General features: G+C 39.3%; 1 protein-coding gene across 8 annotated transcripts in view; it reads right to left on the minus strand.

The window, feature by feature from the left end:
* Nucleotides 1-20837, minus strand: part of DAPK1 (death associated protein kinase 1) — a 232659-nt gene that overhangs the window by 21149 nt on the left and 190673 nt on the right. For all 8 annotated transcript variants that reach the window (XM_072596956.1, XM_072596954.1, XM_072596958.1 and 5 more), the window contains one exon: nucleotides 2772-2994. In XM_072596956.1, the coding sequence (XP_072453057.1) occupies nucleotides 2772-2994 (223 nt within the window). The remainder of the gene's footprint in view (nucleotides 1-2771; nucleotides 2995-20837) is intronic.

The raw sequence follows: 20837 nt of genomic DNA on the forward strand, positions 1-20837 counted from the left end.
TGACTCTTCTGTTCTCCAGACTAAGCATCCCTAGTTTCTCCAAGGTGCCACCTGGAGCCCCTTTGCCAAACTAAAGACAACAATGTCCTAATTTGTGTGAATAACAGAACTCCTGGAGCAGCTGCTTTATGCAAATTCATAGGGCCTCTTTCCACTGGACTGGAGCCAATGATCATACTTTATATAACTATAATTTTGAATAGTCCAAGTTTGAATACATGTGATTACCTCAAGCACTAATTGGGGTGTGCCTGGGGACAGAATATGAGATGATCATTTCCTGGACCCTATGTCTTTTTTTTTTTAACACAGGCTAAGATAATATTAGACTTTTGGGCTGTTATAATAATTTCTAAATATTTTGATGAGGCTTCAGAGTTTGCAAAGTGCTTTCCATACACTAGGCTGTATGAGACTCATTTGAGTCTCATAACAGGGAACTTTGACCAAGGTTACCTTAAATGTCAGGGGCAAGATTGGATTTCAGTTCTTCCTGACTTTACATCCAACACTCTGTGCCTTACAACATACTGTATTTTAAACTGTTTAAGTACAGTGAGCTTGTGGTCTGATCACATCTCTAGATGTTTTTCAGATTAACTGCTGTCTAACCACCTCTCCTTCAAATTGTACTTTGGGGGTTGACTTTTGGATCCCAAATGTAAGATTTAATATTTGTCTTTATTAATTTCACCTCACTAGATTCTCTTCAATAGTCTACACTGTCAAGATCTTTTTGAATCATGACTGTGATCTACTGTATAGTGTTAGCATGTTAGTTATTTTTAATAACTTTATTAAATTTGATAAATGTTATCCATACCTTTACCTAAGTCTTTGATGAAATTTTTAAATAGCTCATGGCTTTTCAAGTTGACACTGAACCATTAATGATTACCTTGAAAAATCTTCCCATCTTATTTTCAAATCCACCTAAATATACTATTTTCTAGCCAACCTCTCTCTCCTAAAGGAACTGAGGTAGGACTATGTATGGAAGCTATTAAAATGCTTGCTCCAACTATGCTTGAATCTACACAGGTTATAAGAAGATCATTCTACGAGTGTTAGGAGAGAGGTCTGGCATGGCTTTTGTGGGGACTCTGATGGTAAGGTGGGGACTCTGATGGTAAGGTGGGCAGAGTCTCCAACCTCTATCCAGGCCTCCAGGATTCCAGTAAGGCTCAGCAACGCTCCCAGTAGGAAGACTGTTATGGGTATCCTCTATGGTTTCCTCTCATGTATCTGCTTGGGTCCATATCCTTTATATAAAATTCAAGCCTGAATCAGTTCCTTTAGAAGTTGTTAAGGCAGATAGAGAAATCCTCCAAAAGCAACTAAGTGGCTTTTGCATAAGATCATTTCACAGAGAAAGAAATATTACACATACCATGCAATACCTATTGCCCTGCCTCCGCCCCCACCTTTCCCTCTCCTCCTCTCCATATATACACATGTGTATTCATATGTGTGTATCTCTCTATATATGAATACGTATGTGTGTATGTAGGTAGATTGAGAGGTACTGAGGTCTAGAAAGATTACATAATTACCCAAGGTCACACAGCTAGTATGTTCTGAATCTGGAATTCATACTTTGGTGCTTTGACTCCAAATCTAACATTCTTTTTTTATTGAACAGTGTTGCAACTATTCCTGAGTTGCGAAGCTCCTTATCCAAATTCCCAAACAGTTAGATATATTCAATGCAGTGAGTGGGGTCTCCAAGTCTAAGTTTCTACTCTTATGAAATACAGACCTACCAACAACAGCCAACATACTAGGCAGAGGGGTATTTTGTTCTTGGTAGATGCAGACAAGGGGAACTTGTAATCCCTTCATAAAGGCTGTTAAGCAATAAGGGACAAGTATTCTAATGCTGAGTCCAGCCAGTCCTGTTTTAGCTGATTATTACCTTCAGACACATATCCTAGATAAGTAGGAAGAAAATGAGAAGGTGGCTTCCTAAGTTACAGAAGCCCAGACTGGGGCATCTCATTAGCTACTTGCTTCATGTGGGAGCTCAATGTGATAATGGAAATCTCAAGATTAATCACGTCTAGGAAGAACACTGAAAGCTTTATTCCAGCATCTTTCTCTTCTTGTGATAAGACCTAGCCAGCTGCACAATTGTACACTTCTTAGATATGTAAGTCTGGGAGAGAGGTTATTGTTTCATTTCTCTGGCATGCTGGGAGACTTGCATGCTCAGAGAGAATTTGCTATTAAATGGACAAGAGAAATTGATCATTTATCCAGCCTTGAATCTGAATGATGGTCCTCTTAGGCAACTCCTTCTGATTTTTTTGTTTTTTTGGGTTTTTTTTTTGCTAGCATTAGGCTATTTACTCCTGCTATTCTCCACAAAGGGCAGCTAGGTAGTACAGGGGATAGAGTGTCAGGACTGCAGTCAGGATGACATGAGTTCAAATTTGGCCTCAGACACTTAGTAGTAGTTGTGTGACTCTGGGCAAGTCATTTAACTCTGTCTGCCTCAGTTTCCTTATTTTTAAAATAAGCTGGAAAAGGACATAGCAAACCACTCTAGTGTATTTGTCAAGAAAACCCCAAATGTTATCACGAACAAAATTCTTCCCTTTTACTCAGATTGTATTTCTTTGCTCTACACTCTTTTGTAGCTTCTAGTCTTTTCTAGAGGGGTGCTACTTTAACATACAGGCAAATGAACTATGAAGTAATATGATCCTCAGATCATGATATCATAATGTGAAACCACACACATACACAAACACACACACACAAATTCTTACCCGTTGGCTTGGTGGACAAAGGAGAAGGCGGAAACCTGGTGGAATTTGTGGAGGAAAGTCTGGGTCTTCGGCGTCTGAAAAAGCTCCTGATGAGTCCACACTTGAGAGACTCCACAAGAGTGGTTTTTCCAGATCCTGAATGTCCAAACATCTTCAGCTTTATTCTTGGTTGTAAATTTTGGGTAGGACGGAGTTGTTGGATGAAGAGTCCTCTATGTGCATCCTAAATATCAAAAAACCAACACCTGTTATTCTATCACTTTGTGGAGAAAAGAAAGCAGTGAATATATTTAAAAGGAATTTGCATCTGACTGTCTTCTAGGTCTTTGTAGCCAAATCTCTAAGGTACCTGCTTTTATGGTCCATTTGTATTTTGATGAGTTACGAATTAGGCTGACCTAAAAATGATTTTAAAAAGTATTCTTTGAAGATGATCTTCTGAGCCTTTTGTGATTAGTTAAAAATTACTTCTATCAGTATATAATTATATGAAAACAGCTTAACAACATAAAAATGCAAAAGGGAATAAGGGGCTACAATTTATTACTTGTGGAAGCCCTGAAGAACTATAAACTTTGAAAAGAATTGAAGACAGAATGCAGCGAGATGATTCTAAAATTGATGGTCTCTCCATTTCATAGATAAAGAAATTGAGACTCCAAGAGGGGAAGCCAATGTACCCAAGGTCACACAATTAGACAGAATCTTAACCATCTAATTCTCACTCAGGAACCAAGAAGCATCAGAGAAAAATGTCTGACATAGATTTCAGTAAAAATAGCAGAATAAAAGCTTTAAAACTTTTCTACTTAGTTTAAGGATACACCCATATTAAAATAAAAACAAAAAAACAAAAAAACAGAGCAGCTAGGTTGATAAAGAACCAACCCTGGAGTGAGGAAGACTCCTCTTCCTGAGTTCAAAGCCAGCCTCAGACACTTACTAGCTGTGTGACCCTGATCCTTCCTTCTATCTTTTCCATTATACTTCATTTTGGGCACATCTTGCTCCAATAACAATAATAACACACTGATAGAGTGTTGTATGGTCACAAAATGTTCTACAGAATTATTTCTTGATACAACCCTTAAGGTTCTTACCCTAAAGTTGTCACGAGGTTCAAATGATGAGGTATGTAAAATGCTCTGCAGACTTTAAATACGTTGTTGTTGTGTTTGTCCTTTGTTTTTGAAGAGGACCATTTATAATACATATATAAATGTCCATTGTTATTATTTCCATTTTAAAGATGAGGAAACCAAGGGCTCAGACCTTTCCCAAGGTCATAGAGCTACTAAGTGTCAGAACTCAGGTCAAAGTCAGAGTCACAAGATCACAGGATCAGTAAGTCAGTCAGCAAACATTTAAATGCCTCCTAATGTGCCAGGCACTGTGCAAAGTTCTGGGGATATCAAGAAAGGCAAAAGACAATTCCTGCCCTCAAGAAGCTCACAGTCTGATGGAGGAGACAACATGCAAACAATCACGGACAAAGAAGCAGGGTAATTGGAAGTAATCATCAGAAGGTAGGCACTAGAATTAAGGGAGATCAAGAAAGGTTTTTTGTAGCAGGTGGAGGTGGATATGAGGAGAGAGCTAGAGAAAATGCCCAGAGATTTGAGTATTGTGTGCAAAGAACAGCAAGGAGGCCAGTGGCACTGGATCAAAGAGTAGGTGGCAGAAGGTGGGGAGGTGTAGGAATACTAGAAAGGTGAGGACAGATTAGGAAGGGTTCTGAATGTCAAACAGACACCCCACATTTGGAGCTAGAAGGAATCTCCAAACAAAGTGGTTTATTGATTTTGAGTTCCCTGTGATTCAGAGGTAAGGTGTAGAGGCTGGCAGGATGATGACTCTGAGGATGAAACTAATGAGTCACAGCTATAGAATTTAGATGGGGGACTTTTACTGGAGACCTGTGGATTTTGCTGACCACCATAAATTGATAGTCTGGGAATATGTTATGTGAGGGATTGTGGCAGAGGGAAGAAAGCAGTTCACTGTTGTCCCCAGTAGCAGATTGAGTGTTTAGACTTAATTTCAAGAAACATTCCTACTTGTGAAACTTAATTCACAGGGTCCTTTTTTGTAAAGTCTAAACTTAAAAAAAAAAATTCAAAACACTAAATTCAATATTTCAAGATCTGTGATTTCAATGGAGTATTAGCATTCCCTCTTCCAAAGCAGAATTCAAACTTCATACCTTTTAGTAGATGGGGTCAGGAATTGCTGTGGCTAACAAAAAAACTCATTACTTAGGGATCAGACTCTTGGTGACGAGACTTTCCCTACAATTTGGCTGATTCTCAGAGCCTGTTGCCAGAATCATTGTCTCACCTTCTTTGTAGAGTGTTTAAAAGTTGGCACTTGACTGGCATAACCTCTAAGAATCCAGCATCACTTCTACTCCATTTCTGAATGCGAAAAAGGGGGCCTCAAAATGAAATACTACATTTTATTCAAAGATCTGACTTTTTTGGTGTAGGATATGGATTCTTAATCTATTTTGTGTCATCAGATCCTTTTGGCAATCTAGTGATGTTTTAGATCACTTTTTTGAATAATGTTTTAAAGTGCATAAAATAAAGTACGCAGAATTACAGAGGAGATCGATTATACTGAAATAAAGAGGTAATTTTTTTTTCTAATCCAAGTTCTTGAATCCCCTGAAATCTGCTTCTAGAATCCCCATTGTTGGTACTCCCTGTCAATAAAGATCACAGCCACTACTGTGATACTTTGTAGATGGTTTGAGGAGGTGTAACCCAAACAAACCATTATCACTGGTGGCCAGCCTGCTAGACATGGATGAACCCTTCCGAATTTAGTTAGTTAGCTTTTCATATGATTCATAACCCAGTGGCTTTTCAGCTCAGCAGAAACTGCCCAGAGTTCTCCTCTCTCATTGACCTAGTTTTTAACTTTAAGGTCAGTTCCATTCTATGATGAAGTTGTACTGTAGGACTAGAGGGGAGAAAAAAAGAAAGAAACTAGGATTTATGCTTGAAGGGCAGAATTCCAAAGTTGAGATTTCTTGGAATTGGGAATCGCTGAAGCATGCATGGGGAGTATCATTTGCTGCTCATCCCACTGCAAACTGACTTTCCCAGTTAATGCCTGGTTTCTTGTGCGTGGGTTGGGAAATTCCAAAGGAAATTTATAAATACTTGGTACAAAAAAAGGAATAAAAAATAGACAGAACCCTTTCAGCTTTGGATTCTCACAGTAAGAAAATGTCACATCTAATCTTAGCATCTTCTTCTAACATATGTGTTTATTAAGCAACTTAATTAGATTGCTTTTTGTTAAATCTTTTGCTCTGTGAAGAGCAAGCTAAGCTATACGTGGGTAAGTTCCATAAAGATTTACAATTCCACATCAAAAGCATAGATCTAGTGATGAGCTTTTAAGTTGCCTTAGCTTTACCCAGTATCAAAATTGGCTCAAGCTTATATATGTAATACATTTAACGAACTATCTCCTAAAGCTGTACCCTAAAGATATCCTATTTTTTATAAAGAAATACCATTTTACTAAGTTTACAGCACTGTATTATAATGAAATTTTCTGGACTCTCATATATATGTACACAACAAATACAGATTCATGATACATACAATATATACATACACACACACACACACACACACACACACACACACACACACATATATATATATATACTCTTTCTTTGAGCTAGGAGGAATGGGAAGGTATGCCATAATTCCAATGTTTTATAGGCTGATAATCAGAAAGCTTGGTCTTATGAAAATAAGAGGATTATTGTCTGGATTAGCAATTTCTCTGTCCAGGACCATCTCCAGTCTGTCTTAATCTCCTTGTCCTTTCTTCTGGAAAGAGAGATTAGGCATAGCTATTAATGCCATTTTCATTCTAGCAAAGAAGATAAACAGCTAGGTCTCTAAGATTACTGAGTCAGTGATCTTCAAAAAAGGAAAAGGGGAAAAAAATGCAGACCTTTTACTGCTTCAGAACTACCACCACTCTCAACCCTATTTCCCCTAATGTGAAAAGTCAGAATTATCATGGATCTGACTTACAATCGCCAACTCATGTTATCAAGAGAGATGTGAATTTCTAAAGTTTTGTGACTCTACCCTTCTCCCTGGCAGGTCTCCTTCCCTTGACTCCCCCCACGCAACCAAAATAAGCATCTTCAGGAAAATGTAATGCCAGAAATGGTCCTAGAGCCAAAATGAAAAACAACAGGTAGGAAGTCCAAGTAGTATATCTTTACTCCTCAAGTTATTACAAAGAACCAGAGGAAAGCATCTGATACTCACTGGATTATCTATGAGAAAATAGGATGAAAGGGTTGCAATCTGCATTGGTGGAGGAAGTACTCATATCAGTGGCATCCCTAATCCATCAAAACGTCATTTTCCCATTCCCACTGCAACTTTTCTAGAGCAGTCTATAATTTCTCCCTGTCTAGACTGCTGTAGTAACTTAGCCCTTCACCACCTAGCCCCCTCCTACCTTTCCAGTCTTCTTATATTCACTCCCATTTACTCCAGTCCAGTGACACTGTTTTCCTTGCTGTCTCTCCCTACTCTGGGCATTTTCGCTGCCTGTCCCCTGTGCCTGATATTCTCCTCTACCTCCTGGCTTTCCTAGCTTCCTTCAAGTCCTAACTAACATCTCATCTTCTACAGGAAGCCTTTCTTCTTTCTTTCTTCTAATTTGGTATTTATTCTGATCTTTGTTCCAACCCAGGGATTTTTATTCTTTTATATGTAATAGAGCCCTTTGGCAATCTGGTAAAGTCATGTACACCTTCCCAGAATATTTTTAAATGCATAAATACTATATCTAGGGTTAAAAAAGAAACCAATTGTATTAACATAATAATCAAAATATTAAGAATAAAGTTCAAGGACCTCAGGTAAAGAACCTCTACTGCCTATTATAATATTCCATGATCCCTTCCACACTGTGATTTTCCCCATCATGATTTTGATATATCATGGACTGGCATAAGAAATTAAATGGGAATTAAATGGCAGAAGCCATAGATGACATGAAAAAGCCAAACAATGACACAGAAAAAGTTCAGAAATTCAGAAATGCATAAAATATGTGTATTGTATTATATATAATATATCTAACCAAATACTTAACCTAAATTTTACAATAAAGTACTCTAAACACCCTATCAAAGAAAAAGGAAAAAAAAAAACAGACTTCTTCCTTGGTATGAAGGGAAGGCCAAAAAGTCTGACATGGGGATGCCATGTGCCCAGCCCCTCAATGTGGATGGGTTAACTGGTACTCAACTACCCAAATTTCCCAACTCTTTATTGAAAAATTATCAGTGACACATATATCATTTGTGAGTCTTCTGATTAGCCAAACTCTTTTGACTTATTTCATTTCTTAGTCTCACCTATCCCAACACAGTACTTCCCTGTGTCTACTTTTTCACTCAATCAGAATCGAAGTTTATGTTGACTCAGGGGATGCTGTTGAGTTATTTAGAATTTCCCCACAACTTCATTCCTTCTGCAAATGGTGTTACTGCATAAACTGCAATCACCTTCACTGTGATCAGTTTGCTCAGGTTCATCATGTGGACTTCAAGGTGAGGTGACTAAGCGCCCCACAGAATCATGCATCTTGTTGGCTTTGGGCATATTGCAAAATAAACCCTGCAAACTCATTCATTTGCCCAACTAAGGAGGGCCAATGAGTCATACATCCACTCACAGCAGAAGTTCTTAATCTTTTTAATGTCATAGATACATTTGGCAGTGAGGTGAGTCCCATTCTATGGACCCCTTCTTGGCGTAATGTTTTCAATGCATAAAATAAAATGCAATGAAATGCATAGGAGTAAAAAGGAAATCAAACGTTCATAAAGATAAATGATAACATTCCCCCCCATCTAGACGGATGGACCCCCTGAAATCTATCAATAAATTCCAGGTAAGAACCCTTCACTTAGATATTACTTCTTTATATCTTCTGATTTCATAATTTTATTTAGAGAGGCACCTAGGTGGCAGTGGAGAGACCACTGAACCTGGAGTCATGAAAACCTCAGTTCAAAAATGACCTCAGACACTGACTAGGTGTTTTCTCATCTGTAAAATGGGGATGATGATAATAATAATAATTCACCTCCCAGATTGTTGTAGAGATAATATGAAATATTTTTAAAGTGTTTTGTAAACCTTAAAATCCTAAAAGTTCTACCACTTTTTCATTTCCACCACAGAAACTAGACCTGGGTTCAAATCCTGAATCTATTACTTGTGTGACCTTGGCCAAGACACCTAATTTTTCTTGCCCTCAGTTTCCTCATCTGTAAAATGAGAGGGTGGGAGTAAATGGCCTCTAAGGACCCTTCAAGCTCCAACTCCATGGTCCTATGATTTAATGCTTGGGGACACTCTCATTTTTCCCTGTTTCATGTGGTATGATCAAAATTTTTAGTTTGAAAGGGCAAAATTTCTGCTAATGAGTCTCTCTGAGTTTAATTAGACTCATTCTCAGACAGCCAGATCCCTACATTGTTTCTGGACCTTTATTTTGAACCGTTTAAGTTTACTAGATTTTGCTAGAACCTGTACCCACAAAACACAGCCTTTGAGACTCTAGTCATGTCTATGCTAGAATATCATGAGTATTTGGTGAAAAGAATTCTAAATAACATGCAGGAGGAATTTCTATATGTAAGCCAGTTTTAGAGACCAGAGACTCATAGGATGTTAAGACCGTGTAGTTCAGTTCCCTCATTTTCCATATTAAAAAACAAAACAAAACAATGCTAAGATCTTAAATTTTGCCCAAAGTCACACAACTAATTGTAACAAATTCAATCTCAGATGCTGACCAGTTGTGTGACTGAGCAAGTTCCTTTACTTCTGATTGCCTCAATTTCCACAAATGTAAGATGAGGAAAATAATAATACTTACCTCCCAGGGTTGTGGTGACGATAAAATAATATTTGCAGACTTTAAAGTTCTATATACGTAATAGCTATCATTATCATTATCCTGTGTTGTTAGTTAACATGGGGACATGCCGTTTATATCAAATGCTGGCTGCCAAGACTCTGACTTGTTTTAATTAAGATTATTTCAATTAAATTTAGCAAATATTCATTAAGTGCTCACGAAGTTCAAGATCCTTTGCTAGGTGCTGAGATGCAAAGATTAAAAACAAAACAGCGCCTATTCTCAAGGAACTTACATTCTACTGAGGGAAATTTTATTTTATTTCATGTTTTGGGATCTTTTCTGAGTAGATAATGTTATGAAGCAAAGCACCTCCTCCAAGGAAAAGCAAACACTAAGACAGCAGTCCCACACGTTGTTGGGCATTCTTTAGGATTATGTGATTGATTGACTCCCCTCCCCCTCTTTCCTTTTTTCTAGCAGGGCCTTCATTGTTTATACAGAAATATAGATGAGGGTAGGTAAAATGAAAATGGGGACAAAATTGATAAGCACAGTGAAGTGTAGGACTAAGGTTTTAGTAGGAAACTTTGTCTTGTCAGCAGTGGATTGAGAGGGCATGGATTGAAGGTCTGGAAGCAGGAAGATCAATGAAGGGGCTGATCTTGTAGCCTGTGAAAGATGATGGGAACCTGTACTTGGCTAGTGGTCTGTGGGAGTGGAAAGAAGGTGACACAGAGCCAAAAAACCCTTGATAAAAACACAGAAGCTGGAGGGGAGGGTGGGCAAAGGAGAGGAAAGGGTGTGATTGTGAGGTTATGGACAGGTGTCACTGGGGGCTAGATTATGGTGTACTCAACAGAAACAAGAGAATAGGAATAAACAGTGTGATTGAAAAGGTGACCCCTAAAGCGAATGTGATCTTAGCACACACGATATTGCTGTTTTTTGTGTTCGTCCTTCAATGCCAAAGAAGACCATGCCATCAGAGAAATGATGACATGACTTGCACTTCACTTTGTTTTGAGTGAGGGAGGGCTGTACAGGTCACCAGCCTCACTTTTCCTCCAGAGTCATCTGGACCCAGTGACCAGATATTCCTCAGGATGACTGGAGATGGCCCAGGATGCAGTGGGAGACCTTGGCCCCTTTAGGTCAAGGCCTATTCTGTACTCACTTAGGGTGAGGTTAACACCCATTCAGTGAATAGGCCTGTTTATTCTGAATGAAGGAGATGACAGTCCTGATATAATCTGCCCAAGTCAAGCACTATGTTCAGTTTTGGGTGCTGCATGTTAGGAAGGATGCCAATTGCTGGAGGACATTCAGAAGGAAGACAGCTGGGATCATGTTAAATGAAGATAGATAGACAGGCAGACAGAGAGAAGCATTATTGAAAGGCTTAATATGTCCCATCTACTGTGCTCAGTGGTAGGAATTCAAGTGTGAGCAAGCAAGATAATCCCTGCCCTTCAAGTGTTTATATTTTAAGGAGGAAGGAGAAGAAGACCAAAGGGAAATTTGAAGGCAGAGGGTCACTAGTCACGTTTGGAGCTAGATGCTAGGAGAAAAGATAGAGGTCTGGTTCTGAGTAAGTTAAGACAAAGGGATGCTTATAGAGTCCAGGGTAGTTTCAGGTTCAGAGGATAAGATTCCTATGGGGAGAAAATAGAAATAATGACAGCCTGGGTTGAAGCTGGTGTCCTGTTGTACTATGGCAAGGACCTTTCTGAATCTGTTTCCCTTTCTTTGCTCTCAGACAGATGTCTGGTCTCCCCTTCTCTTCTTGAGGATGAGGGGCAGGGACACTTTATAGACTAGAAGACCTTGGTGGGGAGTAGACAGTAACCAGCTGTGGCTACAGCCTGAGCTGGGCTTAGTGATAGAGGCAAGCCAGCACAGACCTTGGAGTTGTGATGGTGAGAGCAGAGATCTCACGGTGAGATCAGGAACATTATGGGGAAAGCAGAATGGGGTGCAGTGAGGTGGGCCCAAGACCAAAGTGCGACTGGACTAGGCTGAACCCCCTAGCTGTGGGTAGACTCACTGGGAGGCAAACCCTCTATTTTCTTCAGCTTCTTGATGACTTGACCAGGTAGAGATTTAAATACGTACTTGTTTTTTCTTCACCTAGGAACTAGGAGGAAGTCTGTGGTAGAAATGATCGAGTGAAACAATTTCTTTACAATTTTATTGTATCCAATAAAAATGTGTATGGCCCCCATTAATTAATTAATTAGGTTTTATTGAGAACCAACTCTATACCATGCAAGGTGGCACAGAGGATAGAGTGCTGGGCCTGGAGTCAGGAAGCCTCATTTTACTGAGTTCAAATCTGGCCTCTGACACTTACTAGCAAGTCACTTAACCCTGTTTGCCTCAGTTTTTTCATCGGTCAAATGAGTTGGAGAAGGAAATGGCAAATTACTCCAATATCTTTGCCAAGAAAACATCAAATGGGGTCATGAAGAGTTGGGCACAGCTGAACAAAAAAAACAATAGTTAAAGAAAATTTCTCACATGTAGAGTGGGTACGGGATCATAGAGATTTTCATAATTTTGTATTTCAGAGTATTATTTTCTCTTTTGTCCCAGCCTCCCCATATTCCTAAATATTGAATCAGGACCAGTGTTCCCACCACCATGCTTAGTTGTGCCATGTTGGCACGGGAGGTTTGTAAAATGAGCATCTTCTAGTAAGTAATGAGGAGATCGTGCCTTTTGCAAAAGCCCAGATGTGCACTGGCTGTCCCCTGATGAATTACCTTCATTGGTAGCTTGATGTTATCGCCATCTGATGGCCCAATTACATACCACGTTCCCTTTCTGGTTAAGTGGCACTGCTTTTCTGCAGTTTGCAGAGTGGGAAATGAATGGGGGTTGTGGTAGTGGTAGGCAGATACTACTATTACAACACCACCTGGCCTGTTACAGAAAGACCTGGGAATGTTTAGCTTAGAGAAGACTGAGGGGGAGGGGACATATGCATAACAGCTGTGTTTAATTAGGGGTATAAATTGTAGAAAGGCACCAGCAGGCTCAGCAAGAGGAAAAATGGACAATTTGAGCTATATAAAAATGCTAGGCTGCTCCTGAAGATAGTAGGGACAGGAGGACACAGGGAAATGTCTCCTGTTGGAGCCAGCATTTGAACTGAACTTTACAAGTAAATTAGGAATTCTAAGAGGTAGAAGTGAGAAGGGATCTCAGTCTAGGCACTGGGGAGTAGCCTGGCAAAGGCATGGAGTTGGGGTATGCAATGGGGTGAGGCGGTCATAAGTAGTAAGGAGAACAGTTTCGCTGTATTGAGTGAGCTAGCATTGACATAAGGTTTAAGGTTTGCAGAACCCCTTACAGATAATATCTCATTTAATTATCATAGGAGGTATGGGTGGCAGGTGATATTATCATCTTTATTTTACAGATGAGGAAACTGAGGCAGAGTGACTTGACCAGGGTCACCCAGCCATTCAATGTCTGTGGCCACATTTAAACTCAGCTCTTCTTGACTTCAGGTCCACCACTGTATTTACTGAGCCACCTACTTGCCTCTAATAATTATAGCTAGCATTTATATAAATATATAATAATCTAATAAATACAGCTAGCACAGTGCTTCAAGGCTTGTAAGATGTTTAACATATGTGATCTCACTTGTCCCCACAACCCTGGGAGCAGCCACTATAATGATAATAATTGTTATTTCAATTTTATAGATGAGGAAACTGAGGTAGAGAGGTTAAGTGATCCCCCAGGGTCACACAGTTAGCTAACGTCTGAGGCTGGATTTGAACTCAGGTCTTCTGGACTACAGGTCCATCACTCTATTCATTAGGATACTGAGGAGGAAATGAAGAGAAATGTTTAAGAAAAGTATAATTAATCCATAAATTAGGTTAGAGCCTGATTAGAAGGGCTTTCAACAGCAGACAGAGGAGTTTCCTTTTGTTCTAGAGCAGAGGTGGGGAACCTGTGTCCTCGAGGCCACATGTGGCCTTTCAGGTCCTTGGATCCTTCTGACTGAGTCCAAGTTTTACAGAACAAATCCTTTCATCAAGGGGATCTGTTCTGTGAAGTTTGGATTCAAAGGGCTGCCCTCGAGGACCTAGAGGGCCACGTGTGGCCTGGAGGTCATAGGTTCCCCACCCCTGAGCTAGAGTTTACTGAGCAAAGGATTGACAGTCAGACTTAGCACCTCTGTGGTAGCTACGTGAGGACAGATGGAGGGAGAAGACACTTAATTTCCTTGTAATTCAAGTTTCACATTGGGAAAGATGGCTAAATATCTGAAAACTACGCCTAGAGATGGGCCACATGTCAAAGTACTTACAAAAACTGAAGAATATGACATTCTGTATCATAATACAGCTACTCTGTATCCACACAGAATTTGTCAGTGTTCCACTTAGAATCTTGGATACCCCTTTCTCTTTCCTCCTCCCCTCACACAAACACACTCACATACACATTCACACACACACACACACACATACACACACACATATTCACACACACACATATGTTCACACACGCATACACACACATACACACATACATTCACACTCTCTCTCTCTCTCACACACACACACACACATGCATGTCTGAGTGTAGTCCTAGGAACCATTCTAAATATCCAAGTATGTGATTGCTGTATGTTTAGAGACAGCAGAAGATTATAATTTTAATACTAGCCAGAGAAAACCAAAGCTAGAAGATAAAGTTGAAAGACAACTGATTTCCAAGGGAAGAATATGTGACTTTTGGATTATTTCACTATTTTGAATGATCTAAGATGCTGATGCAGCATAGAACAGTGAAGAGATTAGATAAATCTATTGTGTGAACTGGTAATTGATAGACCAAGAAAGTGACAGAATTTCTTTTTGTAAATTCAGAACTGAATGACAATAATTATAATGAACAAGTTAGCCCCCAAATATGGAAAAATATGAGAAGTCACTTCATTGTATTTCTTTGCAGAGACAGGGCCAGCCTGTGGTTCATATAACTGCATATAACTGTCAGACTTTTTAAATATGTTGACTACTTTGATGAACCATCCTGCTCCCAACATTTTTTTTTTCTATAGGGGATAGTTCTCTGGGAAGTACCATAACTTTACAGAACTGACAGAATTTGAAAGAAGTTTCCCCATGAAGTTAGTGACTCAAGCTTAAAGCACATATGAATCGAGATATTTGCCAACATCACAGAGGAAGCATTTCTCTTAGGTGACAGGAGCTACTCTGGGAATAATATTTTTGTTATTTCACTTCTGCTTAAACACTCTCAGTGGTTCAATGCACCAACACAAAGGTTTTGAAGTGGTACACATAACACAAAGAAAGGGAATTGCGTAGAAACTCAGATGTCATGGAGCTGCAAAACGTGAAAGTGAGAAGTTTTCTTAAACAATGCTGGCCACTGGAAAGAATAAGTTACCTAGAATTGGGGGGAAATAATTATATTTATTTTTCATGGAGTTTATTTATCCAAACACAAGGTTACATGGGTGAATTTCTATTTTCTCTTTGAGGGGTTAGTGGAACTTTAGAAGCTGGAGGATTTTATTCCACGATGCTTTTATTTGAGGGAGTTGGGGGAATTGAGTGAATGTATGCATGCTGGGAAGTATAGTGAAACCTATGTTAAAGAACATATTCATTATGCCATAGGTAAGTGATCCTTATTTAAACCATTGGATTTCACATACTGACTTCAGTTGAGATTTCAACACAAATAAATAAAAAGCTATTTTGAATATTTCAGTTACTGCTTTCACTCAGACCTCCAGCTACTTAAGCTTCTATGCATTACATACCATAAAAGCATAGTTATTAAGGACCCTGGGGGTCATCTAGTTCAGCTTCCTAACCAAGGCAAGAGTACCTTCTCCAACATCTCAGGCAGATGATCATCTATCTCTGTTTGAATATTTTTAGTGAAGACAATTATCAGCTATTGATCAGGATACATCACTTTGCACTACTGATCTACTCTAGTCTCTAAGAATTCTTCTTTTAAATTGAATCATGTGAAATTAATAATAACTCATATTTCTCTTTCAGAGCCTGTAGTTACTCGCAAGTCTGCCTATCTAACTTTTAGCTTTTCTGAAATATATAGTTCAAATGTCATCTCTTTTACAAAGCTTTCTCTGATCCACTCTCAGTCTGATGTGATAGCTCCAATCCTCCAAAGTCTCATAAAACAAAATGCCTTTTTTTACTGCACTTTCTTTCACATCAGACCCTGTATTAAAGTAATTTGTGTACATCATCCACCCTACAAGGCTGCAAGTTATGTGACGAGGTCTTATTCCCCCTTAACTTTATGCCCAGTGAATTAGTTCTAGTTCTGCCCATTGGGGGTACATATATATATATATATAAGGCTTTATGTGACTTCTTTTTTTGCTCATTTGAAAATACAAAGACTGAACTAGGTCCTTTCTAAGTTTCTTTGTAGCTCTATAATTTTGACTAAGTCTATTTCTTTCTCTGTAAGAGCCCGTCAATTTGGTGAATATAGGTATTACTGTTTCCTAACACTTCTGACTAAAGGATATGATGAGGATATGTTCAGAAGTTGCAGAAGGAATTCTTGTTTCATGTAGTGGTTGGATGGATGCCCTCAGAGGTCCCTTGTAATTCTGAGATCCCTACAAATGGATCGTCTTAGAGTCTAAAATAGAAAATTGTACAGATGAGTTATGACAGCTGATTGTTAAAGAGAAGCATTTGCTTATTCTTTGCTTTTAAATAAAAGGCCTCCTTTGTATTTCAAGCCAGAATTCCCACTGACAATAAAAACGTATAAATAACAATACAATACTGTGGGAAGACACTTCTCCACATGGATCACAGCACACCAAGTCAAAAATAAATCCACATCACTTCTGGTGTAGACATCTGGCATGCACACATAGCAGGGAGGGCAAAAGGAACCTTTGAAACCTATCATTTTCTGCAATCCATAAAACCCAGATGACGTGATCTAGTGGCTTCGCTCTGTCCTTTAGCTCCAATTTATCCTGAATGGAGTTTGTCTCCTCCATTAGACTGAGCTCCTTGTGAGCAAAGATTATTGGGTTTTTTTTGGTTTTTCTTTGTATCCCCAATGCTTAACACAGCACTTGGCACACAACAGACACCTACTAAATGCTTACTGGCTGATAGACATTAGCCCATCCAAACTCCCCTGGGCAGTCTTAGGCTCTTCTCCATAGCTCCCTCATTGCATTCAATTCAACAAACATTTTTTTAACTCAAGGCTTTGTGTGAGATTCTGGGGAGAGAAAGACTGAAGTGAAATAAGTTCTGCCTTCACAGAGCTTCTATGCTACTTGTAGGGGAAAGGATGCAGATACAGAAAAATAAGTAAGTAGAAAATATATAAAAATTATGCAAACAACTTTCAAATGGGAAAGAGGACTAAAAATTGGGGATGAGGGAAAGTTATTGTGTAGGGGGTGGCACCTGAACTGTATATTGTGGGTAGCAGAGATCAGGAGGGAATGCATTCTAGACATGGGGGACAAACTATGCAAAAGTGTGAGGTGGGAGTTGCAATATCCTGTATAAGGAATAGTTAACAGACCAATCGGATAGGAATGGGAAGTGCATAAAGGTGAATAATATGAAAGGAGGACTAGACAGGTAGATGGAGCCACATGATGGAGATCTTTAAATGCCAGGCTTTTGTCATATTTTCTTTTAGAGGTAACGAGGAGCCACAGAAGAATTTTAAAGAAGGGAATGGCATGGTCAGATATATGTTTTAGGAATATTAGTTTGGCAGTTGTGTGATGGATGAGTTGGAAAGAATGGAAGCGGAGTGACCAATTAGGAGAGAGTGACCAATTATCTGAGTTTGATTAAAGGAACAAATGTGAGAGATAGGCAAATAGAATAAACGTGACTTGGCAACTAGTTGGATAGAGGGGGAGAGGAGGGTGAACAGCCAAAAGTGTCTCTCCAAGATTTTAGACTTTGATGGTTGAAAGGATTCTTGTCCCCTCAGTTGAAATCCTTCCAACAGAAGCTCTGTGGAAGTCTAATAAACTGATGCACCAGCCACTAGATCAGGATTAAAGAAATTCCAGAGTTATCCCACTCCTGTCCCCATGATGGAGGAGATGCAGAGAAATCAAGTAGCAGGTCATGGTCATGGTCAACATCAGAGTGAACGCTGGCTGATGAATGGAGGGGGAGTACTTCACCCATGCTTTATCCCTCTATAACCAGCCAAGCTTCATGACTCAGGTCAGTATAGTCACCAACAAATCCCCCTCTTTCCCATCAGGCAAGATTAAGGATTTGCCTTATGCTCATGCACTTCCCTCAATAATTTGCTCCTTTTTCTAGGAATTCATTACCTGGCTTACTCTCTTACTCCTCAGGGAAATTTCTTCCCTTATACTTGGAGGCTTCTATTTATATGTCAATTTCCCGCTAATCACCTAGCAGACATCCATTCCAAGATGTCCCATAGACTTCTCCAACTCAGTATGTCTCCAACAGAATTCATTACCATTTCTTCCAAATTCTCTCTTCTTCATTTCCACTATTTCTGCTGAAGTCCTCTTAGTCGTCCATGTTCACAACTTTAGGATCTTCCTCAACACTGTCCCCACTCCCTCATCTCTAAATTACCAAGTTTTGTTTCTTCTACCCAATATTCCCCCTTACATTCTCCTCATACATCTTCTCCCCAATGGCCTGCTAACTGATTTCTCTGCATTTAATTACTTCCTTCTTTAGTATTCCAGGTAGCTACTAAGTTTCAGTCTCTAAAACATAAGTCTGACCATGTCAACCCCTTGGCCAAGAGACTCCACTGGCTTTCCCTTGCCTTCGAGATAAGAGCTAACTTTATATAGTGCTTACTGTGTGCACTCTACTAAGTACTTTACAACGATTAACTCATTTATTCCTCATAATCACCCTGGAAGGTAGATGCTATTATTTTCTCCATTTTACAGATGAGGAAACTGAGGCAAATACAAGTTAAGTGACTTGCCCAAAGTCACGCAGCTAATGTGTCTGGACCAGATGTGAACTCAGAATAAGATATAAAGTTCTCTGGCTTTTAAAGTCTTTTACACTCTGGTTTATTACATATTCCTTTTCTTCATACATTCTACATTCCAGCCAAACTGGTTCCCCACTCAATATTTTAACTCCAATCTTCCTGCCTTTACGTGGGCTTTCTATCCCCTGTATCTGGAATGTACTTCCTTCACACCTTTACTTTATAAAATCCCTCCCTTCCTTCATGGTTTAGCTCACATGGCCGGTCACAGGAAGCCTATACCTATTCCTTCCACCTCACCAATTACAATACGTATAATTAATACACTTTGTATTTTATTTCCTTTGTATATGCCGTTTTCTCCCAACAGGATGTAAGCTCCTGGAGAACAAAGACTCTTGTCTCTGTCTTTGTATTCCTACTGGCCTAGCAGAATGCCTGGCACACAGTCTAAGCTTAATGATTTTTGAATGAATAAATAAAAGAAGGAAATGGGGAGGTGAATGATCTACAAACTCAAATGGGATAATTGTTGTTCAGTTGTTTCAGTCATGTGCAACTCCTTGAGACCCTCTTTTTGGGGGTTTTCTTGGCAAAGATACTGGAATAATTTGCCATTTCCTTCTCCAGCTCATTTTACAAATGAGGAAACTGAGGTAAACAAGGTTAAGTGACTTGCCTATAGTCACACAGCTAGTAAGCCTGAGGACGGATTTAAACAAAGTTCTTCCTGACTCCAGGCCTGCTGCTTTAGATCTACTATGCCACCTAATTGTCCTAATGGGATTATATTAGAAAGCAAAAAGTGGGGGAGGTGGTCCTGCAGGGTTTACAAGTACACATGCATACTGGAGATAGCTACAAGACATCTCCCAACTAGATTAAAATTAAATAAGTTATTCTGGGACATGAGTAAGGATCAAGAGATCTTTTTGGGACCTCAGGTTTTTCATCTATAAAATGCTTTCATTAATTTCCAGTTCTAGGTGTCTGGCTCTAGGTATTACGTTCTCATTCCTTAGTGAGATGAAGAGTTGAGGAGGGTAGGAAGAGGAGGCCACTGGCACATGGGAACCAAAGGGCTGAAGGCTACTAGCAGCACATCCTCATGGTAAACATCCTATGTTGTGAGTTAAATACTAGCAGGTCGGAGGTTTAGTAGCTAGTGTGGAGAGCTGCTAGAGATAGAGACTGAATGTATTGTTTGTGACGGTGTACTTTACCTTCTTTAGAGAATTTTTCAGCCAGCTCAATCTTTATTTATTTAATTCTCATTCATCTTCTTAAATTTGGCTTGTAAGAGGAAGTTGTTTTTTTTTTTTTTTTTTTTTTTGGAGAGGGGTATCTTTTTTGTAAAAGGACAACAGGGATTCAGTAGAAAGAACACTGACTTTGGAGTCAAAAGGCATGCTTTTTATTAGCTATGTGACTGGAGCAAGTCATTTACCTTCCCTAACCCTCAGTTTACCCACCTGTGGAATGTATACCAGACTACATGACCTCAGATACCTCTCAGCTCTGTGACTTCTAATATGCTTTGCAAACATGAGAACATGGATCCAAAGGGTAAAACTCTTTACTTCCAAGCTCTCCAGTGAATGCAAAGTCAAGATATCATTCTCTCATGTTGATGACCTTTGAAGTAGGTTCCTCTAGTCGGTTACGTGGTAGTTTTGAAGGGGTAACTGTTTTAAATTTGCAATTAATTTTATTGAATTAAAAATATTTCAAATTATAGAGTCATCTGAAGCAAGAATCTTTAGCTCGTTTTAGAACTCCTCTTCCAGGAAGGAAACATAAGTGACACCTGGGAACTCCAAACCCTGAGGAGGGGAAGAAAGAAGAAAAGAAGCAGGTTCCATTTCGGCCCTTCCTCTTCTCTGAATTTTAAGCACCAAGACAAAACACAGCCTTCTAACGGTAGCAAAACTATCTTAACTCTGAATGCGCAATAAGTGGACAGATGCATAGCAGCAATCACTTTTTTTAATATCCTGACAAAAAAGGGCAGTATTGGCAGCAGATCAGCTTTGGAGTCAGAAAGATTTGGGTTCAAATCTTGCCTTTGACATAACCTGAGTGTGGGATCATGGGTAAGTCTTTTAACTTATC

This window comes from Notamacropus eugenii, chromosome 3 (genome assembly GCF_028372415.1).
Source record: "Notamacropus eugenii isolate mMacEug1 chromosome 3, mMacEug1.pri_v2, whole genome shotgun sequence".
NCBI classification, from domain to species: Eukaryota; Metazoa; Chordata; class Mammalia; order Diprotodontia; family Macropodidae; genus Notamacropus; species Notamacropus eugenii.